This window comes from Python bivittatus, unplaced genomic scaffold (assembly GCF_059951505.1).
Source record: "Python bivittatus isolate LINGU-HERP-01145 unplaced genomic scaffold, Pbiv_v1 ctg000310_np1212, whole genome shotgun sequence".
Lineage (NCBI taxonomy): Eukaryota > Metazoa > Chordata > Lepidosauria > Squamata > Pythonidae > Python > Python bivittatus.
This window is the reverse complement of record NW_028277054.1, coordinates 12,822,924-12,848,772: the sequence shown is the minus strand read 5'-3', so window position 1 is coordinate 12,848,772 and position 25,849 is coordinate 12,822,924. Positions and strand designations below refer to the sequence as shown.

At 44.2% G+C, this 25,849-nt stretch overlaps 1 protein-coding gene across 2 annotated transcripts in view; it reads right to left on the bottom strand.

The window, feature by feature from the left end:
* AHDC1 (AT-hook DNA binding motif containing 1) overlaps window positions 1-19,900 on the bottom strand; it is a 189,749-nt gene extending 169,849 nt beyond the window's left edge. For both annotated transcript variants that reach the window (XM_088140142.1, XM_088140143.1), the window contains exon 1: window positions 19,042-19,900. In XM_088140142.1, coding sequence (XP_087996268.1) covers window positions 19,042-19,246 — 205 coding nt within the window. In that variant the 5' untranslated portion in view covers window positions 19,247-19,900. The remainder of the gene's footprint in view (window positions 1-19,041) is intronic.
* Window positions 19,901-25,849: the final 5,949 nt, after the last annotated feature.

Below are 25,849 nucleotides of genomic sequence, written 5' to 3'. Positions count from 1 at the left end.
GCCAGTAGGAACTTCTAAGAAGGATCCTTACTTAATGCTTTAAGGATCCATACATGACCTTGGAGCATGGGCTATGCACCTCAGTTTAGACTGTCCCGTGAGAAACTGATCCCACAGCCTGCTAATTTGTCAGTGGAGTGCTGTTTTCATTACTCTATACCAAATCATGTAGATCCAAAATGCTTTGCTGTCCTACCTTCTGAGTGCCAATAGATTCTTCTTCCAGTAAAGCAGTGCAACACGTCTGTGACTACAAACAGAACCACTGAAGTCCATAGCCACACCTGTCATCTGTTGTATAGATAGGCATGCTTCATGTGGACCACGTATGAAGAACAGCCTTCCAGATGAACTGGACTGCAACTCTGATCATCCCCAGCCAGCACAATCAACCACTGTGTTGGCTGAGGATTAGAATCCCAACCCAAGAGAAGAACACCAGTTGTGGAGGTTGATTTAGAACTTCTGAGTTGATCTACGATTCAAAGAGATTTACATCAATTTTCCTGAACTGAAGGAAGCTTAAATCCTCATCCAAGCAAGGTTTCTTCAGACGTAAGTCTAGAAATTTCCAAGGGATATTTTTTTCCCCAGAAACACATATTTGGGCTTGCAAACTTGACCCTATGGTACTTACTTGACTCCCACTGGGCACTTCCTACAGCACAATTCCACACTGCCTAATGAAAATGATCATTATATTTACCAGTGCTTATTCTCAGAGAAATAATTTTATAATCACAGCCTCAAGTTGCTTCTCCAGCTTCCTATGGCTAATTTAGCCAAATCCAAGCAACACAAGATGTTGTCCATAACAGCCAGGTTGTTCAATCTATAGCACACTGCAGGATTTCACAAGGCATCAGTTCAGGTTGATTGTGCATGAGCTTTCAAGCATCATTAAAAATCGAGAGAGGACCAAATATGAGCTAAAACAAAATAAAGACAAGCTGCATTCGAGCTTGCAGGCTCTGTTTCTTAAAAAAGAGGAAAGAAAAGAAATTAAACTTTCTGCAATCCACCAATGTGTTTCATATTTACCAAGTGTTAGCACCTTCCCATGATCTAAGTCATAACTAATGTGCTTTAAGTATGCAATCTTACTTGCATGCAGAGAAACTGCCTTGTTGGAGCAGACCAAAGTCTATAGTCTTCTCCAGCCAGGTGGCTTCCAGGCTCTTCCAGAAGAGCCACAGTCAATCCATCCAGAAAGAATCAGGATTGGAACAAGCAGATTGTCCAGCATTCCCATCTCTCATAGCAACAGGCTCAGATGCCAAGGTACTCCATGGATGAGGGACCACAGTCTACCTTCCTCAATAGAAAAAAGTTACCAGCGAGTTAAGAGGGAGGATAAAATAGTTGGTTACTTGTCTATACCCCTGAATGCAAATGCTGAAATGTAGCAAGTGATAAGACCATCTCCCCATTTGCTTTGCCCATTCTATTCGCCTCTGGCATCTCTTGTCCATCTGCTATGCTTTCCTCTGAACTCTGATTCCTTTCTGTTTAATACTTTGCAGACAGCATATCCAGGATACTCTGGAAGCAATTCCCTGCAATTTTCTTGTTCCATGAAAGAAAAAAGAGAGAGAGAAAGAGTCATTCATAGGGATCAATTACACCTGGGATCAGCTGCTTTTAAAGCCACTAGAGTACTTAAAGGCAGGCAGAACAATGGAAAAAACAGAATGGATGCTCATCCCATAGACTCAGATTCCCACAATGCACCAGCACCCACAAAGGCAGAGCAAACATTTCTCTGCACTTTGAAAGCTTAAAATCCAATCTAGCCTTGAGGCAAAGTTACTCTTCTTCGCTTAGAGCGGGAGGGGGCATAACACATCCCCCCTACTCACAACCTGAGACCAGTCTTCCATAGCAGATCAAGGGGGCCCTCACCTCCCCACCACTGCATATCTGGCAGTGCTGTTGTTTGTATCTCAGGCAGGAAAAAAGGAAAAAGAAAATGACAGAGAGATTTTTGGTTAGTTCCAATCCTAGATGCTTTAGACTCTAAGCCTTTCAAACCACTTATATTTTTATTAACTGGCTGCACAGAGGGTTTTTGGGGGGGAGGGGGTGTTACTATTTATACATTTGCATTTTAACTGAGGGAGAGATGATGAGGGCTCATTTAAAATAATGCATCCCTTAAAATAACCTTCACTGTTAGAGAAGCGTTCCCCAACAGCTGATTCCATTTCGGATAGAAAGAGACCTAGATATATACAAGCGGGAACTGGAGTTGAGGAAAGATCCTAAATCTCAAAGTGAAGGAATTTAAACTAGTGCAATCCATTCTTTAGGAGTTCTAATATAAGCAAACAATAGTTTGTAACAGATCTTGCATATTGGAGGATGGACCAACAGGGTCTTTTTCATGGATTCTGGAATCTACTCAATGCCCTTGTTCTAAATACTATTCCTCACAGCTCTCATGAGGAACACCAGTAGAGTTCTCCGCTTGGTTTCTCAACCACCAAAGTAATTGGTTAGTACCTTGGGCTGGTCTGCTATACACCCATTCTTTGCTAGACATCTCACCTACAATATTGTTCAGAAACCCCTAAAACCAAGCAAATTTTATTATCGGAGTTAGATGTACATTGGCTGGATTTGACCATTGCACTAAACCATGGTTTTTCACCATGATTTACGGAATAAATCACAATTGGCAGGGTTCATCCAACACACTGAAGTCAAATTGAACAAACCACACTTCTTACAATCTTCCAGTTTACCAAAAGGTGCTACAGGGTGACTCTGATTATGCCCCAAGAGATATGAAATCAAGATCTGCATAGAATGTGCAAATTTAGAAATATCAATCTATCATAAGCCTATATTGGATAATATAATTGGCTATTGCTAATCACAGAGAATGAGGGTATTCTAATACCCACCTTCTCAACAGAATTCCAGTTCAGTCCCATATTTATTTATTTATTTATTAAATTTATATGCCACCCATCTCCCCTAGACTCCGCCCATCATATACTAAGATTCTTCTACAGCATCAGTCATCAATACTTTTTAAACCCTTCTTTGCAATCAGCTGAACTGGAAACCTGTCATGGGGTTGAGGGAATGTTAATGCAAACCAAGTACATTGTGTTTATTCCTTTAATATACACTATCCCAATACGCATATTGCTTCTTCAAAGCAAGCTACAGGGGAAAGGAAGTTTCCTGTATGTTTACAGTACATAAGAGCAATCATTCTTATTCCTGGCATTGCTGAATTCCATGCTTGGAACACACAACCTGGGCACGACCATCTCAGTTCAGAGAGCCCAAGTGGTCAAATACTTCAACTTTTATCAGCAGGATACTCCTAGAACATACCAGGCAAGTTTCTGAAATCTCACGCAAGCTCCTTTAGCTGGCAAGAGAGCACAAGCAACTCCACACAAATCCAGAGCAACCTGAATGAATCTCCCACATCAATTCAACAAAGGATGATCTGGTGCAAGCCTTCTCTTGCCTGCAGGGGGAAAGTCTTCATGCCAACCGGTATGATCTGGAAGGAGTCCAGCTAATAAATAAAGAACAGGGAGCAGTGTAACCACACACTTCCCAGTGCAATGCCAGCCTTCTCAAGGATGTCCCACCTGTGCTACCTTGCCAAAGACCTGGTGGCATTTCAAAAAGCTAAGCAGCAGAACCCCTACCCAAGATTTGAGGGGTGGGGTGACAGGCATGGTCTGGGGGCAGCCACAGGAATCTTGCAATCCCAGCCCCCACGATGGAAACCTGGGGTGGGCCTAAAGGAGCTATCATCATCCATGCAAGAGCCGCAGCAATAGCCTCTCCTGTTTCAGGCGCAGCTCCCAGGGGAGCTTGGCCAGGCTCGGCCAGGAACTGGAGAATGGGCCAGAGAGAAATACGGTCTCTGCTTGTGCTTGTGCTTCATTCTTATGGAATGCTGGGGACAGCAAAGCAGGGGAAAAAAGAAAAAAGACACCCCCACCCCCACCCAAAGGCTTGCGGGGGGGACCAGCAAGGGGGGTAGAGAATTGGAGAAGGTTTTGTGCAATGAAAGATCTAGGAGAAAAGAAGGTTCTGTAGAGATATCAAATGCTTTCAAGTGAAGCACAGGTCACTGAAAGAGACATATGTTTGCACATGCTGAATATGATAATTATGTTTTTACGGACACATCCACATATTTGGCCTGACTTTATACTCCCAGAGAAGTTGCAAAGGGCAGATTTCAGAATGATGGGTAGCTGATTACAAAACATATAAGGATGGGTGTCATTACCATAATTTCCCAATACCCCTTGACAAAACACCTTAGAAACATTTCACCTCTCCATGCCCAGTCACCATTCTAACAATACTTGCCAACCACGCCCCCGTGACTTCTTAATGGCAAAAGCCTTTCTACAACTACCTGACTGCTTCATGCGTATGCAGACGCCCAAAATGCGGACAAACCTGGCAACCATGGAGAGGAAGCCAGTGTTCTGTATTAAAGAACCACACTTATTTCCTATCGCACACATACATGTAACCCCAAGACAAATCTCTATTTACAGGGGGCAAATACAGGGGGCAAATTTACACTGCATGTGGACAGTGGAGTGTTTGCACTCTGCAGGGGAATTAACCATCATCCCAGTGAGCAGAAGTGGAACATTTGAAATTATATTAAAAAAGAAAACCTTTTACATTCATTTTAAAAACATCTACAGTGTTTTTTCTTGCTGCTAAGGGTATGGAATGGGGGGAGCAGAGGTGAACCTTCTCTTCCCCTAGGTTTCCTTGGGGTTATTTGAAGGAAGAGAGTGGGAAGGGAAAAAAATCCTACATTTTTGGAGATCATTTACTCCTGGCTGTCCCATCTGTCTCTGTGTTACATAAGCTTCCTCCTGTCTCCAACCCTGAGGAAGGAAATTAACTGGGGGGAGGAAAGAAAGCAATAGAGGGAGAACTGCAACTCACTTGAGTCTGTTAAATTTTATTTATTTATTTAAAACATTTATGTAGCCGCCATTTGGTACCAAACTCAGGGTGGTTAAACCCAGAGTTTAACACTCCTCTGCCGAATGTTTCTGCAGCCTTAGGGCAGAAGAAAGAGGTGGATTTCCAGGTGACTTCAATGGATCAACAAGATCTCCCAGGTTTCAATGCTTTGAGAGCAGTAGCAGCAACAATCTTTTTGGGGGGAGGGGTCTAAGAAGCTGCTGTATTTGTGAAAGGGGGTGAGGAGGAGGAACCAGGTGTAAAGATTAATATGTGCAAGCCCCAGGACTGAGATGGGAACAAATTCTGGTGCTGAGCATTGTGTTTTACAAGATCTGCAGTCCTACCTCCACCTTGGTCCTAGGCTGGTGAAGTTCTGAATACTCATGAAAAGCAATGAATGTCCTACAGCCCTCAAATCTGCCCCCCCATCTCTCTCCACCCCCACCCTTAGGAGACCTTGGTGTGTCAAGCCTCAGAAAATAGGGAAATGATTGATAGATCGATCGATCTAAGATTATTTCAGTCACCACTGCACTGGTGGCTCTGAAATTCTTGGGGATGGATAAGTTTGCAGCTGAAGAAAGGAGACATCTCTGGCTAACCATAGAAAAACAAGATTATGACAGAAAGTAACTACACCTGGAAAGCTTCCGAGTTGCAAAGCTAAGGAGAGAAAGAGAAGAGGCCTCAAGGGAAGATATTAAACACTGGCTCAAAGGGGGTGTGGGGGAAGAAAAAGGAGGAAAGAGGAAGCAGGACAGAGAAGGCTCTGGAATTTACCTTTGATCAGCCAGGCAAGGATGCCAGCCACATGCTGAACTACACAGTACCCCTGATCCTGTGTCCCGCATACTCTGTACTCCAGGGAGCCCCAACCCCTAGGGAGCCTTCTCCTGCTCCAAGGAAGAACTCTAAGGGTTACCCTTAGCCAGCCCCTCCAGGCTTAAATCCTATTCCATTATGGTTCACACCAGGCATTTCAGGACGCCACCATCCCCAACACACAGCCCAGCTTGGCAGCCCTCTAGGAACACCCTCCCACTCACTACCCCCCCCCAGCAATCTATTCCTCCCAGACTCAGTAATGCACACATAGTTACCTCTGAGCTTGCAATAGCTCTCGAGTGATCCAGGAGACAGCAAGCAGCTGTGACGCTTTGATAGCCAGGGCACGCAGAAGGACTGCGCCTCACTTTTCCTGGCGCATTAAATGGCGCCTTTGGAAGCAGAGGGGGCATTCTGTTCTCCCCACCAGTCCTCTCAATAAGGAACGTGTCCTTTCCAAGCTTGTTGTTGCAAGTCATTTCTTGTATTCAACAGAATGGTATTGTTAAGAAAGAACCCTGAGCCCAAGCAGGATCCTGCCTTAAAAGAACAAAAAGATCCTTGGTGGCTTCCAGAAGTTAACTATTTCAGTTTCACACTAGCATATAAACCAGTGTTTCTCCAAGTTGGCAACTTTAAGATGGGTGGACCTCAACTCCCAGAATTCCCCAGCCAGTGCTGGCTGGGGAATTCTGGGAGTTGAAGTCCACGCATCTTAAAGTTGCCAACTTAGAGAAACACTGATATAAACTATAATGCCCAAAACCACAAGACTTCTTCAACAGACAACAGGCAGAAGAAAAGGTCTAACACAACCATTAAGCACTACTGTTTTCCAGCGTGGGTAGTTAATCCACAAGTACACCATGTTTGTCTGCTCCAGCCAAGATACGCAGGTTGGGGAAGATTAGCCTACCTGTTGACTATCCAAAAATGCCACATGGCAAAAAAATAAAAAAACAAACAGGGCAGGTGGTAGGCTTCACAGCTACCATGGAAACATGTAAGCCTGACTCCTAATGACGGACTTACAGTATTTGCACCATCCCTTTACCTGCTGTGTGTGTTTTAGGAAGTTAAGAAGAAAGAACGCGCAAGACATTTGTTTTTTATTCATGGGATACCACAATGAGAACAGTACTGGGAAAGGAAACAGACACCTCCAGTAGGAACGGGGACAAACAAATCTACAAAACAGACATGAACATTGGGAAGAAACGGTATCATATTAGATGGTTTGGGAACTCAATGGCAGATCCCAAGTTCAACTGTTTGCTTTTCCAGGTACAGCAAAATCCTAGGGAGACCCCCACCAATCAATGTAACACTACTGAGTCAAGATAAAATAATGGACCTGTCTAATAACCATGTTTACATATCAAGCTGATTTACTATTTAACCAAGGTTTGACAAATAGATCACAAAGTCACTTTATGTGAGATGGGCAGCTTATAATACGATAAATAAATAAACAGGCCAGGTTTGGCCATAAACTATGGTTTACAAACCACATTGCTCAAGCTTTCCAACATGCTAAGGAAAACCTAATTACCTTATGATTTGGCACAACAACCCATTATAATTTCCTGTGGTTTTTAACTATATGGAAATTTGCATTAACTTGCAAGTTTATTGCTAACAGCCTCCCAGTGCTAGACTGTTCACACATATAACTATATTGGGGAGGGGGGGGGTTGGAGAGGAACCTTAACTCAGAGGATGTACCTGATATGTATACAAAAAGTCCCAAATTCAACCTTTCCCAGCCTATCCAGAGATAGTAAAGACCCTTCCATATTATCTTATGTTAATTGACCTGCTCCACAAGACAGCGCAGAAGCCAATGTAACACAGGGATGGCAACAGGGCGGGCTTCCAGTTCCATCACAATTCTAATCGAGCAAAAAATGATTTTTCATTAGCTGTGAAAAGGGGGCCAAAGCCTCTCCTTTTCTCCTTGTCAGACAAGCAGTAAGCCAACTCTTCTTCCCAGAGAATTGCACTACAAAGGAAGAAAAAGCCAAGCCAAGAATTAAAATAGCTTACTTTGGAAATGACCACCAAAGGAAAGAAGCGACTGAGAAATAGCCCAGACAGTGCCCTTTTTCCCAGTATACTTACTGCTAGAATTCACCCATTCCTTTACAACCAAAATCATCCACATGGGATGGTGGTTTTTCCGCATGTTTCCATTAAAGTTTGCTCCATGCATCTGGAGTCCTGTTAGTCCATCCCGCCCTCCCACCAACCCAGTGACTTCTTCCCTCACTGTCTTCTCTTCCTCTCTCTCCCATAAATTAACCCCCATTTCTCACTTGGGACCCCCCATCTTTGATTTCCCACCATCACCAAACTCTGTTTATTGAACTTCTGCTGATCTTCCTTCTATCCTGCTATTGTGGGTAAACAAGAGAAAGAAGGAAAGAATTACTTATTATTCTGTTTTGATGTCATATGTTCCAAGCTATGCAAGCTGGCCGAGGAACCAAAATTGCCAAATCATTAAAGGTCACAAAGATATTCCAAACTCATTTCCAACCACCTTAACACCAGGCTTTCATACTACATTATACAAAAAGACAGAAATAGCAAAGTTGCAACTCTTCATTCAGTGGCAGGAGAAATTTACAATTGGGTTCATAAGTCACATTAAGATGGGGATTAACCATGGTTTATTGAATAAGCCACTATTGCTTTATTGAACAAACCCAGTTTAAGCCTAATTTGCCCAGCAAATAAGCTCAAAAACCATGGTTTACAAATGACAATGGTTCGGCTCATTCAAAAATGCTAAAGCAAACAAATCCCATCATGGTTTAGTGCAGTGTTTTTCAACCTCATTGACTTTAAGAGGTGTGGACTTCAACTCCCAGAATTCCCCCAGCCAGCCATGCTAGCTGAGGGAATTCTGGGAGTTGAAGTCCACACCTCTTAAAGTCAATGAGGTTGAAAAACACTGGTTTAGTGCAACATGAACCTGGGAGCAGTTATAAACAGCAAGTTTTGATGAAAAATGGACATGCTGGCCACTAGAATGAGAAAGTTTTCAAATCACAGCAGCTGTAGTCATTCTTTCCTACCTAATAAACAATTGTGCTCAAGTGAAGTCAGTCCCACAAAACATCTCAAACTATTGTGATGTTCTTTTTGTATTTGAAGGGGATGGAAACACAAGCCAAGGGGTGGAAAATCCAAGAGCAAAAGTTGGGAAAAAAAGAAGCCTGGATTTGCTTGTTCTTCTGCTTCTAGTTTGTCATGGTAAGCTGTACCCACACAGACTCAAATGTTACCCTTGTGCAACCCACAGCTGAAACTTTTATACTTTCCCTCAGAAAACACTATTTTTATACATTCCACTGATTCATAATATGATTTCTTTGGGTTTCAGCTTACAAAGTACGGTATGATCCCACCAATTCTGGTTCCATAAGCCATGGTTTATAGCAGAGTTTTTCAAACTTGGCAACTTGAAGATGTGTGGACTTCAGCTGTAAGTATTCCCCAGCCAGCATGCTGGGAATTGAAATCCACACACCTCAAGGTTGCCAAGTTTGAAAAACACTGGTTTATAGCAATGGAGAATAACCTGAGGTTCTTATATCACATGGGGCTCCCATGACCTTCCTTCAAGCATGGCTGTTGAAAATCAGCAGCATGACTTCCCACCATTTTCAGGTGAGAAATATACAAAAACAATGGAATAATCCCACCCTCCTCCCCCCCAAAAAGGAAAGACTGAATCCTGTCCACGCCCATCATCACTATCCTATCCACTGTGGCCCTTGGGCCAGAACACTTTGGCCACTGTGGTTTATAGCTTAGCCTGTGACAGCTCAGAGAACAGTAACACAGTCAATAAACCATGGCTAAGCAAACTGTAGCTTGTGTTTCTGCTGGGAAATGAGATCTACCTGGTTGCTGCTAAGTGCACTGAAGTGTCCATCTTTTCCCAACCATTTCTCCAGGGAGATCCTTCTCCTCTTCCTCCTGTAAGTGCCTGACGCATCACAGCTGTCAGCCCCTGTGCTCCCTGGCTCCTTCTTCTGTCACATCACTGGTTTAAAGCCTGATCCACACATGCAATGAAATCTAGAACGAGCGGCCCAAAATTACAGAACAGACCGTGCCACTCCAGACTCTGTGAGATCACATTCCCACCCCCCCAACCACCCCCCGGGAAAAGCCAGTTAACAAAAATAAACAGAGCAGGAAACAAAGTTTGGTATCTCTCTCTCTCTCTGCTGTGCTAGTCATTAAAAAAAAAAAAGTTGCAGGGAGTTTTAACATAAGGAACTACCCAAATATAGCATCTTCTGTTTCCGCTCAGTGGTAGAGTCCATTCCACCCCTTATTTGATTACACGTACAATGTTCCCCTCTTCCAGCCTCCAGCTAATGGAGAGGTGTTATTTATTAGTTCCCTGCTTGCGTGTTTAAGAGATGGGTGGCTTCTTATTTTATTTTTTATTAAGGGAACACCCCAGTGGGATTTTAACTTGCTTTTTTTTGGTTGTTGTTGTTTAACCCCACCTGTTGATCCCATCAAGAGTTCCCCTTGGGCAGCAGTGTAACCAAACACCAGCTCCCATCTATCAACTAGTGGATTACCACTGGGACTTTCTAACACACAGTCAGTTGCCCTTCCCGTGAGGAACAAGAATGACACTCCTCACCCGTGTAAGCTCTGCCATAGCCTAACCAACGCTACTCTACTCTGGAATCCACCTGGATTTGCACCTTGCACCTTTCCAGAGAAAGCAGGTATGTCTTTCTGCAGTAAATACTACAATGAGCAAACAGAAATCACTCAAAAGAGCTTAGCTCAAACAAGAAGCCAGCCGTCCCCAAGAGGTTCTTCCCAATTTGAGATAGCAAGGGGTAGCTATCGTGAAAGATCGATTTCTATCTCAGCCCTAAACTCATTTGAAGGTCAGTCATATTAAGCCATGATTTGCTTAACTATCTTTTTTAACTAAGGTATAACTGACTGGATCCATACATTATCCTAAGCTATGAACAGCTGTTTGCAAAACACAAGCACTGAGTTCACATGATAAGCTAAGTGAGATTGCACAATGTTGGGAGTTAAGGGCCACACTTGACTTTTCGAGTGGCACGCCAAAGACTACTGTCCCCAGAAGGGGTGGGACCCAGGCAAGGATTCTATGTGACTTGAAATTTTCTACTGAATTTTAATAAATGTCAGTTAATAAAAATTAAATCAATAACCAACAACAATGTGACTATTCTCTACAGGTATGCAATTTGCCATTTTTTCCTTCTTTCACATTAAAAATTACAATTTGCTGGCAATTTTAGAAGGGCATCAGAGACTGCACCCAAGACTTTGAGGTGGTAAGGACATGCTGGCTGTGTAACCTATTCATTAACCCAATGCTGAAGAAATCACATTTGGGCTTGGTACTATGTACAAACCATACACTGTTTTTCAGTCCACCTCTTCCAATCTGTCACCTGAGGGTTACTACTACTGTCTTTGTACATGATCCAGGAGAGCAAATCTACTCTTCATTATTTCCATAAACAGGACCCAGTTTCCAGACATACCATTCTACTAATATTAGGGAAGGAAGGATAGTTTGCAAAGATACAAAGATACAATGAGGCATAATTAATAGTGTTGATGTAAACTAGATTTCTTTCATTTTTTTTCCTGTCTCCTGCCTCTAATTTCTTTTGTTCATTACTTCTTACTGTTTCTCCACATTTTCCATAACATTTTGCCCCAAAAGGGAATAGTGCAATGAGTATGCATTTGTATTAATATTATAAATTGGGAAAAGTTTGTGCCACAAATAACCTTTCCAGGGATTGTAATGCAAAATGGAATTCTACCACAATGGCACTAAGGGAATTGGCCCACGCCATCAATCTGCTTCCACAGAGACTGCCACCAACAGAAGCCATCTTGCGAAGGATCCAAGAGGATTTCTAAACAGTGCAAAGATCGACCTCAAGTAATACATACATCTCTAGGATTCAGAGTTATTTACTGCTGTTTAATGGAGCACCGTTCTCCTACAATCCAACTTTTTAAGCAAACTAATTTGATCTTCCCAATCAAGAGTTAAGTGCCAACACATTCCACACTCCCTTGTTCCAAGCAAGGTGATAGCTGATTTCAGCAGGGAAGTATGGAGAGGGAGAACTAGGTGTAAGACAGAAAATTTAAAAATACTCAGAGCAGTTTACAACCAAAAACATTGAACAGTTGAAATGACTGCCTACATTAACTTGCCAGTATGCAGGTCTAACCTAGAAGATCCTGTCTGGGTTTTTCTGTTGTTAAAGGTATAATGCATTATTCTTCTGATGCCTTCAGCTGCATTGGGACTTCAATTCCCATAATTCTCAATCAGCCTGATCATTAACTGGGGATTAAAGGAGCATCTAAAAAGCAAGTTACCTGCAAATTTGGAAGACAAATGGCAGTATGCCTATTTGCTGGGAATTATGACAGTTCTACACTAAGCAACTGGAGGACACCAAGGTAGAAATCTGGAAAGGAGACCTTAACTGTTGTCACACAATCGAACATTCCAGTAGTATTGTTAACATTGCCTTAAAAAACATGTTACAGTTTTAGTTGACACTTCAGATGTTGATTGTTTTTCTTCTTGAATTTTGTGTAAACTACCCTGGAAATCTAATTGAAAGAGAATAGAATTAATCACACACAGACTCACACACACACAAATCACCAAGTAAGAACAGAATATTTTTACAGCAAAAAAATACCCATTAAGAGCCCCAGAGAACAACAACAATAAAGTCCATTACCTCTGGGACACCAGCATGGATGACCTCAAAAGCCTGCTCAGAGAGACTGTTCAACTCTAGCCAAGTTCTCACATCATGCTAAGCCATAACATAGTCTTCCTAGATCTGACTCAGCATGTTGTACAAACCCAAGCAATTGGGTTTATTCATCAAATCACAATTAAGCAAATCATAACAATACTTGAACCCAGGCACTGAAAATGTTTTCTCAGTGGTTGGACCTACAGTACCTAACTTCTTATAGGTCAAGAATGTATAGAAGCTGTTCTGAAGTACTAAACAACTTTAAATGAGAGGAGGCAATCTTTCAAGTAATGGAATAGTTCCAAGGTAAGGGAATCCATAATAGAGATCTAATTCATGCTGTCTGGCTGATAACTCATCCAAATCTTCTAACAACCCTTTTCTTCAAACAGCTTCTCACCATTTCTGCCTGAAACATTTTCATAATTTCACATTTACTATGGTAATATCAGCATAAGGAAGAAAAGAAAAGCAATACAGAGGAGCAAACAGATATCCCTATTTTAGGTTTTTCTTGTCTTTTATGAAGATACACAAAATTTTCCTCCACATGTTAACACATCACTTAATCATCCTGGACTTACTTCTACTATACAACACCACCCATTCCTCTAAGAAGCCAAAACAGAATATATAACTAACACACAGAGCATAGGCTTCTTCAAGTCTCTATTCCAATCAGTATGGGACCATATGCCACCTTCTCTATAGTAGATGTAAAAGACTGAGATCCAAAGTACCATAGCTGGATCCGAGAGAGCTTCTTTTGAAGGAGAGATAAATAAACTTGAATTAGTCACGGTATCCATGACTGCAATCCATAAAGTGTTGTGGAGCCCAGAGAATCCAGAAGCAGCAGCATGGGTTCCAAACGCTCAGAGCTGCTGGAAAATAAAAAGAGTATAAGCAACCTATACATGCATGAGATGATACTATGCAGACTACAAATACTTGGTGCTTTGTGTTCAAGGGTAATGTCAGCAGTCTGCAAAAAGTCCAGAGTTTAAGTCACATGATTCTAGCCAGACAGTGCATCAGAACAAAGGCTTTGCAATTAGGCCCAAATTTAAGTTGCAATGCTGAGATCTCACACATGCAAAGGGTTGCTTCTTTGTAATCCACCATCCATGCAAATTGTTTGAGCAGACAAAGTATCACAGCAAAAAATAAATATGCAATCCCATGCATGCAGTGGAGGTTTTCTTCTGCAAACAGTGTCCAAGAAAAAGCAGCTCTTCTGCTACTATTGAACTGTATGTTAAGAAACTTGCAACTCCATAGATATAAATTATGCAAAGTAACCAAGAACTCAAAGAAGGACATCTCCAATTCCAGGGATACGCAGGGCATTTAAAGATACAGCAAAGTTAACCACCTCTTCTGGCCATCCTGACTTTGAACCCGTGTAACTTGTGACCCACCAAGTCCAACCCAGCAGATTCTGAACCACCAGATGCTCTTCACAGCCCCTCATCAATGTGCATATCTGGCAGAAAACATTCAGTTTAACAGCTCTATTTAACCTCTGCACTTGTATTTATTGCATGAACATTAAGAACTTGAAAATAATTTTAAATCTGTCCTCTCTTCAACTCTTTCACCCCCATTACCTGGTCATCCTCATTGTACAATACATCGTTCCCGTGTTCATATGCAAGGTACAATCCTCAGGGTTGGGGGACAGGAGAGAGGAGAATCATGCTACCAGGATCCTTAAATCCAAAGCAATAACCCAGGCTGCAGCCCTATTATACAAAAGCAAAAAAATGGTAGCTAAATTGTAGATCATGCTTGAAGATATTTGGGGAAACTTTCCTCTATCTAATTGTTCAAACATGGGGAAATTTTCTACATACGGAGAAACAGATTTGGAACAGAATATCCTCAATAATAAGTTACTAGCCAAGATATGTCTCTAAAAGAGTGTGTGGCTGTGCAGCTTCATCAGGGCTTGTAGCTTAAGAAACATGCTATCAGAAGAATTGCCAGATCCAGAATTCCTTGCATACAGACAAGAGGGAAAAAGTTGGTAGGAGGAAAAAAAGCCTATAAATAATAGTCAGGGACAGCGGTCCCATCAACAATAGGAGCCAATGTTTTTAAGATGTGCAAGCCCAAAATATGAGAACAAGGGTCTAAGGCAGCCACACAAACAGATTCATAAATGCTGCCTTATCTAGCTTTAAGTATATATGAGACCACACAGGCAGGATCGTGTTATGGGTACAGAAAGAGGCTTGTATTACAAAAATATACAGAGCCCAAACCTACAGTGCTCGGGCCATGTATTTATATTACACTTCTGCTTACTCTTCTCAGCCAGCTGTCTCAAGCAATTGACATGGTGAAAAATGAACGATTAGAAACCCAGTCCAATCCAACCATGCCTTAATCCTGTGTGAAGGTCTCTTGCCCAAGTGTCATCAAAATCACAGAGACCTTTCAAACCAAATTCTGCCCCACCATGGTTAGCTAGTGTCTTCATGGACAAGGGGGACTTTCTTCCCCCGGCTGCAAAATCATTTGAGCTGGTGCAGCTCTTACTTTTGCACATCCACATCACCCAAACAGGATTGCCCACAATTAGACTTACTCCTATATACTCCTAGGGTGTGCAACAGGTTACAATGAATAAGCCCTGGAACGGCTCTGCTCAAGCGTCAGATTTCCAGCTTCTGCCTTACTTTTAATAGTCAAGATCCCTCCAGCCATGCCGACACAGTCACAGTCGCCTTCGCAGTTAATGACATGCAGCCTACATGTCATTTGACCAACCAACAGGTGACTGTGCTGAAGTTAGAGAATTGCAACTGAATGTTCCACAGGAAGGAGCAAGCCCCAGTGGGTTTACTCATCACCAGCTGGAAGACAGGCCAGAAGTGTTTTTAGAATAAAATTCCCAAGACATTTAGCACTTCTTATCCCTGCTCCCCAGCCTTTCTACATTCCTCCTACAGCAAGGCACCATGACCTAAACATCCCAGCGCAGACAGATTGTGCTTTTGACGAGACTGCAGGACCGACACCCCCAGTAGGAAGCAGCTCCTCTTGGCCCCCTTGTTCTCTGGCTCCCACTCCCAGATCTCAACCTTCCTGTAAGTGCTGCTCCTCAAAGCTTTGGCCTCCAAGGTGGCAGCACTACAGAGGCTCTGCTTCTACTTGGCTGATGTGCACTATTAATAGATGCTTACCATTCTCTCCCAGATCTTTCCTCAGCAGAAATAAACCACTCCCAGGTCCCTGAAGCCTCCCTCCAAGGCAGGAAGGGCGAGGACTTCAGCCAGACAGGCCCCTCCGGGCTGCCCATAACCTTCTCCACGCTTCTATCTGCTTGCGTCTGCCAGACACAAGTTTCCAAACATTCCCTGTGCCCTTGCTTCAGCCTGCCGCCACCACAGCAGGGCTCTTGGCTGCAACCTGCAAGCACCCCTAGGAAATCCCGCCATAGTTTGGGGCCTGCCTGCTCCCACCAACTCCTGTAATGTACAGGTGGCTGGCCCGTCCAACGTATCAGGCTGGGGAAGGCTGTCCTGAGGGTCCTTGGGCACTCTGTCCTTGGATACACCACTGCTGAAAGGAGAAAGACTGTTTCTGGACACAAGTCAGCCTCAACTTTACAAGCGCAAGCACGATTAGACCCCCTTTCGAGGAATGACCTGGCGCACAAGCCCCATAGGCACACAACGGGAACATAACATAGACCTTTGGCTTCATTCAGCCTGCCCAGGTGCAAACGCACAACCCAGTGCATTTCGAAAGCTGCCTGATTTACTAATTCAGTCTCGCCCAGGACTCTCTGTCCAGTGGGAGCCAGCCCTGCCATCTGAGATCCTTGTAATGGGAGATGCCCAGGATTGAACTAAGGCCCTTCTTCACGGAAAGCATGTGCTCTGCCAAGAGTTACAGCCCCCCCCCCCGGGGATGCTTCTGGGCATACGCTGTAAGGAGACACGTAGGAATTCATTAAAGCAAACTGCATATTGATATTAAACCCAAACAGCATTACAAGATATTCATTTTACACTCCTGATAAAAAAACCTTGAGAATCTAGCTCTTACCTTCTGGTCCCCATCTCCAGGAAAGACATGCCCTGTGGTCCATTCCCAAGCCACTAAGCCCAGCCTAAGGAGAGTTTCCAAGATTCAGGTGCCAAGCACGCTTTCTCTCTCTCCCTCTCCCTCCCCCTCCCCTTACTGAAACTTTTCTTGCGCAAAACTGTGTCAACAGACCTTGACAAAGAAAAGCTCAGAGGTTTAATGCAAGCAGCACCCAGAGCACCTCCGCAGCCAAAGTGTTCCTGCTAATTTATTCCTGCATGAGTCTTAATGTTTTGATTCCTCTTCCTCTTATCGGCTTGTCAAGCCAGATAAGATCAGGAGCCAGGGAGGGATTTGGAGGGTGGGAGACATCCCAAGAAAGAGCACTGGAGGGTGGGTGGGTTTTTATGCATCTAGCATTTTGAAAAAGGGTTCCACACAGGAACAGCACAAGACATATTCTGCCATCACCAAGATGGTAACAATGAATGTTCCCACCCTATGCTTGCCTGCCTAGGGGTAAGCGATGTTGAGGCAGGATAAGACCAGGTCATAAAGGTGTCAAATGTGATATTTTTCAAAAGGAGGGGAAACTTTCTTTAAGACCAGAATCTGGAAAACATTTCTTTGCAGGAACAAGAAAGCCACCTGTGCTCCCCTCTTCTATATGTCAACTGCCCCAAGCTCCTGCAAGGTGATCATTCCTCTTGCAATTTAGGCATTGCACCCTGGAGCATCCTGACTGGCAAGTAAGGCCCACTGAAACATGATGAAGCTTGTCCTTCAGTAACCAAACCCAATTTCCTCACTCGCCAGGAGACTTTTAGACACACACACACACCATTGCCTGAAAGGGATCCCAGGGGAAACTCTGGTGCCACCCTCCACTGGTTCTGATATCGCAAACTCCCAGCTACTCACCTTCTAAGGGATAAAAGCTGCCTGGGCAGTATCACTCAACACTTTTTTCCACAAAAGGTGGGGGGGTGTAGAGAGAGAGAGATGAAAGACAGGAAAATCCCCGGGGTGCCTTCTCTTACCAAAGCTACACCTCTCTTCATTTGCCCTGGGGGGGCTGTCATGCCACAGGCTCAACCCCCCCCCCCGTTCTTGCCACAGACAGCTTGCCAACAGACAGACCCCCCTCCCCACAGGACCACAGACCTGTTTTGCAGGCTCCACTCGCTTCTCTGGCCACGTTTGCAGGAGACTGCCACGAGAGCCCTTTCCTTCTTTCTCCCCCCTCCCCACCTTTCTTTCGCAAGCTACATTCACAATGCCGGGGGGGGGGGGTGAGAGGAAACTCTAGAGGAGAGTTCACCCCTTTCCCAGGAAGGTTCTGCAGGGGCGCTTCCGTTCCTAATCGCGCCTCCCCTGCCAGTCCCACATGCTGAAATAATAAAGGCTTGTTTGCCTGCGAAAAAGCGCGCCTGAGCTCGCTCCCCCCCGCAACTCCTTCCCTTTTCAAAGCATCGCCTCCTCCTCCCCCCTCCCCCCGCCTCTCAACTCTCTTCTCCCCCCCCCCCCGGTAAACAGATCCGCTTACTCCGTGGCTTCTCCGGCGCACACACATGCAGCGCCCTTCGGCTTGCGCGCCCCCGACCTGCATGTGCGAAGTCAGATTAATGTTTACACCTAAAGCGATTTCGGGAGCAATTTTAAAAAGCGGCAGCGCCAAGGGGGCGGCGGGGGGGGGCACGGAAGGAGGAAAGAAAGTGACGGCTGACGATCCGCATGTTGCAAAAGGGGGGGGGGTCGAGAATAACCGAAAAGATGTCGCTTGGAGAGAGAGAGAGAAAGAGAGAGCGAGAAGGGAAGACAGGAAATAAAAAGAAATATCACCTTTTTTTGCGCGCGCGCTTCAACTGTCTTACCTCCAGCTGCCAAGGCTTTGCTTACACTGGTCGAGACAAAAGGCTGGTTCATACGGACTAGTTGTGTGTGTGCGTGTGTGTGTGTTTTAAATCAAGCATTCGTGTCTTTCTCTCCACCCATCCCTCTTTCCAATCCCGCCGCTACTTCGCTGCCCACACGCGCCCCTCCGAGCTGGGGAGGGGGGTGGACTTCTGCTTCTCCCCCCTCCCCACCCTTCCCGAAAAGGTTAGAGGAGAGCGGAGGGACGGGGTGTCCAGGGGGGGTGGGGGGGACGGAAGCCACAGAGCAACTCGGGTGGGAAAAGAAATTCTGTAGCCACCCAACATCTTGGGGTTGGAAAAAAACAGAAAGAAGCGAGGGAGAGCTTGGCAGGAGCCAAACAAAAACCCCAACTGTTCTGGGAAGATTTGGGGGGCAGGTGGGGGGTGGTGGAAGGAAGAGGGGGCGTTGGAGGGCGGCGCGGGCTGGCTGGCTGGCGAGGGGGCAGCCCGCCCGAGTTACTCACCAGCCTGCTGCTGCTGCTGCTGCTGCTGCTGCTGCTGTTGCTGCTGCTGCTGCTGCTGCCCACCGACCCCTTCGGCGGCGGCGGCGGCGGCGGCTGCCTTTCGGGAGAGACTTTTTTCTTCCAGTGGAGCAGGAGACTCCTGGCTGCCGGGGAGACTGCCCGACCCTTCGGCGCCACTGCCAACCTTCAGCGACAGCATATTCATCGCCTGCCGATCACATTATCCTCACGCAACTCTGCTGGACATGGTCGCTCCGCTCGCCGCCGCCGCCGCCGCCGCCTCTTCCTCGGTTCCTTTCTTTCCTCTCTCTTTTTCTGGCGCTCTCGCTCGCTCTCTCTTTCTTTTTGCCTCCTTCCTTCCCTCCCTTTCCAACACACCACACAAAAGACGGAGCCAGGAAGGAGGGGTGGGTAGGAAAATATGCAAGGCGGCGAGAATTGGCTTCCCAGCGCTCGCTCGCTCGCCGCCCCCCGCGCCTCTGTCTCTCGCGTCGCTGCTGGAAAAGGAAATGAAGAAGAAGCGGGCGGGGGGGAGGAAAAGCAGACCCTTGGCTCGCGCTGCTGCTCAGCTGCTGCTGCTGCTGCTGCTGCTGCTGCCGCCGCCGCCGCCGCCGCCGCCGCTGCTGCTGCTGCTGCGCTGGGCTGGGGATTTTTCGCCTCCTCCCCGCTCGTCGCCCGCCGCCTCCTTCTTCTCGCAACCGCCGCCTTCGCTCTCTCGCTCGGCGCTCTCTCCTGCCTTGCCTCTCGCTCGCTGGGCTTGGAGAAAAGGCTGGCTGGAGCTCCCCCGGAGCCGCTGTTGCCGCCTTGCCTGCCTCAGACGCTCTCGGCTTACCTTCGCTTGTCAGCAGCCAGAGCAGCATCCGGAACCCCAGGGAGAGACCCGCAAAGCATCTTGGGGGATGTAGTATTTCATCTCCGGCGAGGAGGGGGAGGGCAGGAAAGGAGGTCGAGCCGACTTTCGGGGTTGGACTGGGGGCTGCGCGAATTGGCGGCGCGAGCCGGGCGCGGCGGCGCTCGGGCGCAATGCTTCCCCTCCGCCGGAGCGCGCGCTCGGGAGGCGCCGTGGTTGTTCCGAGTTCGCAGGCTGGCGGCGGGATGTTCTCACGCTACTTGCAAGGGAGACCCAGAGAGAGGCTGTAGGATCGCGGGGGTCCCTGCCGGGTGCGCAAGGCCAGCGTGGCCGGAGGTGACTGGTGGCCGGGCTGGCTCCCCGGCGTTCCGGGCCAAACCTTTTTCCAGAGTTCAGTTTTAAGAAATGTGCGGCTGCAACTTTTCCCCCCAGCCTCTCTCTCGTGTCCTTGTTCGGCTTTAAACTTTCGGCCCCTCTGAATGCAGCGTCTGTGTGTTTGTTGAAAGCTACACTATACTCCTGAGCTACCTAGCCGCACAAGCAGCGCTTCGCGGGGGTGCTCGCTGGTCTCGGGGAAGATTCCCAAAAGAAAGAGAAGAGAAAAACACATCGTAAGAATAAGGCAGCGCTGTACTGTTTATGTGTGAGCAGTGCCCTCTAATGGTGGGAACTGGGACTGCTCCGTTTCGCGCAGTCTCGAACCCTATCCTGTGCATAATTTTGCCAAGAGTGGCCTCTCCATCCAGGACGGGGCAAATGGTGGCATGTGGCAGGGATGACATCAGGCCATGCGCAGGGCGTGGGCTCAGCCTACTCTTACTAAGCAGTCTCTGCAGGGAGCTTGTAGTCTTTCCAAACAAACTGCAGGACACATCTGACCAGAGTTGTTAACAGTAAGGTGGGCAGCCCATAGAGTGCCTCCAGACTCCTTAGTGCAGGCCCCCTGTGGGAGCCCCCCACTGCAAAATTTGGAGGCAAATTGCCAAAAGAACAGCCATGTTTTTCCTGTGTAAAACTAAGCAAATAAGATAGAAAAAGCCAAAGTCATCTTCAAATCAGCAGTCTCTCATCTAAGGGAGTCTGACCCAGCTCAGCTTTTCAAGATCAGCACCCTTGAAAATGGAGGAAACCTAAAATGAAAAATAAATTTATACTCACCTTCAGAATGGATGTAAGTCTGCTTCCCTTTTATTTATTTGCTTTGGAAGTTCCTAGCTGCTGAACATCATTTCTGCCAAAACATGAAAAACCCAGTGGTCAAAATATTGTCCACCCTTTCATTAAATGAGCATCCATACACTACCCACCCTGTTATTCACTTTCAGTATCCACAAGTCCATAATAGATCCATCAATCAATTCATTTTATCATGTGTGTTCTCTAAATCAGCAGTCGTACAGCAAATCCACTTTCTCACATTTTTATGTTTCTTGGTGACTTGCTGAAGAGCAAAAACTGGTTTGCACACCCACTGCTTTGCACACCCACCCATATGCTGCACTGCACTTCCCAAAGTTTGATCATTGTCAACTTCTGTACTTTTTCAATCAGAATTCTGCTAAACAACTTCCAAGGAACATTTAAGAGACTAATGGCTTTTGCACCCACTTGTCACCTGTCAATTGGTAAAAACATTGCATTCTTCCAGCCACCAAGCACAAACACAGTCTTTACACGCACATGACACAAGATCCACAACCATTTCATAAGCAAACCACATCCATATTTTAACATCTCTCCAGTTAATGCCATATGCAGCTGTAGCCTTACTACCTCTCAACATTCTCGCAGCATTTATTACTTCCTTGTCAGCAATTTTTTGTTGAATGCTAATATTGACCATAGTATTTGTTTCAATTTCACTCTTCAACAGATCACTATCACTCCTCTATGGATTTCTAAAATATTCTTCCAGCATTCCCCCACTTGGGCTTCTTTCCAAGTAATACAATTGCTTTGATTCTTAATTCCCTTCATTCTATGGGAAGTTTCTTGTTTAACTCTTCACCCACTTCCAAGGCTATTTTTTAAATTTCCATCAAAATCACTCTGCATTTCCTTGCCCCTTTTAATCTTTCTCATTTCTTGTTCTCAACTATATTTTTAGCAACAATCTTTTTCTCTCTCTGCATAGAGAACATACTGTATTTCTCCCTCATTTCCATTTTTGCAGCAATCTTCTACATGTATTTTCCTCATCCACAGCCTCTTTCACTTCATCATTTCATAGAGCATCCTTTTTCATATGTCCATTATTGTAACTCCATACAGTCCTGTGAAATTCAGTAATTTAATTCTTTTTACTCTGTTCCAAGCAGCTTCCACATCCTCTTATGTCAATTTCCCATTTGTTATGTTGGGAGATGAATTTATCTTCTGTCTCTCTCTCTCTCTTTTTTTTTTCATACTGCAGCCATTCTATTTTCAGTCTAGGTATTTTCACTTGTTCCTTTTCTTCTGTGTCATTTTTTCCCCAAAATTCACTCTTGACAGTACCAAAAAATGGTAGAAACTCTCATCATCCTTGTATCTTCACTGATAGTTTCCATCTCTCAATTGTGCTTTTACATTTATATTGATTCCTTTACATGCATATGTATGAACAGATTTTTGCTTAAATCACATGTTCAAAACAGACTTTTTCCTAAAAAGATGTTCACCAAGCTATCACCATTCTCATGTATTTTTAGGTCCCCAAATGGCCCAATCACTTTTTCTGTACTCTTTCATGTCATTCCCACCAATCCATTCCCACCACCTAGCAGTATAGTTTTCCCCCTAAATCTCATTCATTCAGAATGCTGCATAATTTCCCCCCATACTCACCATTCACTGGAGCATAACAGGCCATTGTTACAAACCTATGGATTCCTACTTTCATAGGAAATCATTCATGACAAATTAAATGACATGTATTCATATATGAATCCCTTTCATGTGTGTGTGTGTGTGTGTGTGTGTGTGTGTCCCTTTTGTTCATAATTAAACTTAGTTTCATTTTCATGCATATGTTCATCAACTCTGTAAGATCAAAACACCCTTATTAGATCTAGTACATCCTTCCCCTTTGTCTTGGTTTCACAGGCACACCACATCTCAATTTTTCTTTCATTCATTTAATTTCATTAATTCATGCTCTTTACCATTGACTCTGCTTACACTCCAAGTCACAATCCATATGCCATGAGCATTTTCCCATACATTACTGAGAGTGATTCCAGCACCCATCATGGCTTTTGTCAATCAAGTCTTTCATGATAAAGCTTTTCAGTAAGATAAAGTTAGTCACATCTGTTGACTGAGCATTGCTGGGGGATTAGACCAAAAGCAGAGGGGAGGGGAAGGGAAGGGAAGGGAGTTGGGTGGAATGAAGCATCTTCAAAGAGGCTGCAGGGAAGTTGAACGGGAGTTATGCAGTTGGTTTGGGACCTACTTAAAGTTTGCTTACTGTTGGAATGGCCTCAGATTTGTACTCATGTGGCTGAGATTATGGTAGAAACATGCTTCAGATTGATAGCAGACTGGTACTAGCAACATATGTATGATAGACTCTAGCTACACACACATGCCCCAAAATCAAAATGCTAAAAATGTTAAAATGAACCAAACGTAGAATGTGCGAATGCAACTATTCAAGTTGTAATGGGTCTGGGTGTCTTGCATGACCACAGCCACTGAGTCAGTATCTAAATCACTCAAAAGGTCTCAGAGTATATCTTCAAAACATCAGGGGCATTCCAGGACACCATACCCTCCCCCAAAAGTAACACTGAGTGCCACACACAACCAGATCAAGCCACCAGGTCTTCAGTGGATTGCTAACAGAAAAGTAGATGTTCCCCTTGAACCCAAAGGTGTCTTTGACAAGAGTAATCATGGATTATTCCTGAACTGCCCTTGAAGAGTATCTGGAAGCTTCAACTAGTACAGAATGCAGCAGTGTGGGTGGTTATGTGTGCTCCCAGAACAGCACATGTCACATCTCTGCTCTGCAAGCTGCACTGGTTGCTAGTTTACTTCCAGGTCCAATTGAAGGTGCTGGTTTTAACCTTTAAATCCCTTCATGGCATGGGGACGGGTTATCTGAGGGACTGCCTCTCCCAGATTACATCAGCCATTAGATCTGGCAGAGAAGGCATGCTCCAAGTACCATCTGCTAGGGACTTACATTTGGTGGGTCCCAGGAAGTGGGCCTTCTCTGCTGTGGCGCCTGCCTTATGGAACATTCTCCCCCCTGAAGTCAGGTTAGCTCCATCCTTGTTAATGTTCCGGAAGTCCACCAAGACCTGGTTACATCACCAGTTTTGGGGGTCCCAGGGAACCAATAACACCTTAAGATTGCTCCACTACAGATAAATTCACTCTCTCCATGCCTGTGTTTGTATATTTTACTTTTTCATATATTTTAATTTTTAATAATGATTGTTTTATATTTTTATAATGATTGTATTTATATAATTGTTGTTTTTATTTGACTGTTGTACACCATCCAGAATCACTTCTTGTGAGATGGGCAGCTATAAAAATGTAATAAATAAGCTGGATTGAACACTGAGCAAACATCAACATGGTTGTTTAATCATGGTTAATTGAATAATAAATGACATCATTTGGTTTCATATAACATACTAAACTGCACTATTTAGGTTGCAAACCATAATGACTAGATTCGCACAACGTGCTAAATTGAGACCAAAGAAACTACATTATGCTTCGGTGTGATATGTGAATTCAAACACTGGTTGCATACACACATTTTGAAGCCAGGAAATGTTTAATTATAGTTTCTTGACCAAGGCATAGCTGACTAGTTCAGTCCATCTTTCTAAACCACGAATAAATTACATTATGCTTAGCATAATATATGAATCAAAGTAATAATACCGCACTGTATATTCCATGTAACAAAACTAATTGGACTCTCATTTAAATTGTGTATTAATCATGTTGTAATACTGGTGTTGGTTTATCAGTTATCATTAGCAGGAGAAACCAAGCAGAGGCAATTGAGGCAGTGGGTACCAGAAACCAGAAAAAAAGTTAGGAAAAAATAGAAAAGAAACATAAAGAAGTGGCTTCCGATACTCTTCACAGCAGTTCAAATATATTTTTGCCTCTCTAGTATATCATATTACTCTTCTTTCTATAATCTATCCTGTCTAATCATCAAAACCATCAATCATAAGTAAGTTTGTTTTTTTACGCAAAAAGTCCATAAGAGGCTTCCAGTCACCAATAAATGTAGATAGTGTACTTTCTCTAATCAAAGAAGTAAATTTATCCATTTCAGCAAAAACTATCAACTTCACCAGCCATTCCTCCATAGTGGGTAGTGTCAGATCTTTCCATCTCTGTGCATATAGCAATCTCACCACAGTAATCATATATTGAAATAATCTTCCATAGCTTTTTTCTAGCTATTTGTCCTAAAAGGAAAAGTTATGATTTCAGTTGAACGCCAATCTTTAAAATCCTCTGTATCAAAGTATGTATTTGAATCCAATTTTTTTAGTTTTTTTACATGTCCACCAAGCATGATAAAATGTCCCTTCATGCTGTTCACATTTCCAACATACATTTGAAGTAACTTTATACATTCTAGACAATTTTTCTGGTGTCATGTACCAAAGGTACATCACTTTATAAAAATTCTCTTTAAGATCACAACACAATATAAATTTCAACCTTTCTAACCACATATTTTCCCATTGATCCATCTGTATATTATAACCAAAGAGCCCATTTTATCATACATTCTTTAACCTGTTTTTCTGCTGTTTCAAATTTCAACAAAATTTTATATATTTTAGCAGTTATATGTTCATCATCAGTACACAATTGTATTTCAAATTCTGACTTACTTTGCTCCATATCATAAGTCTGTTTATCCATTTTAAATCTTTCAAATTACTGTAGATGGGAAAACCATTGAGAACTGTATCCTTCTGCTATTAATAG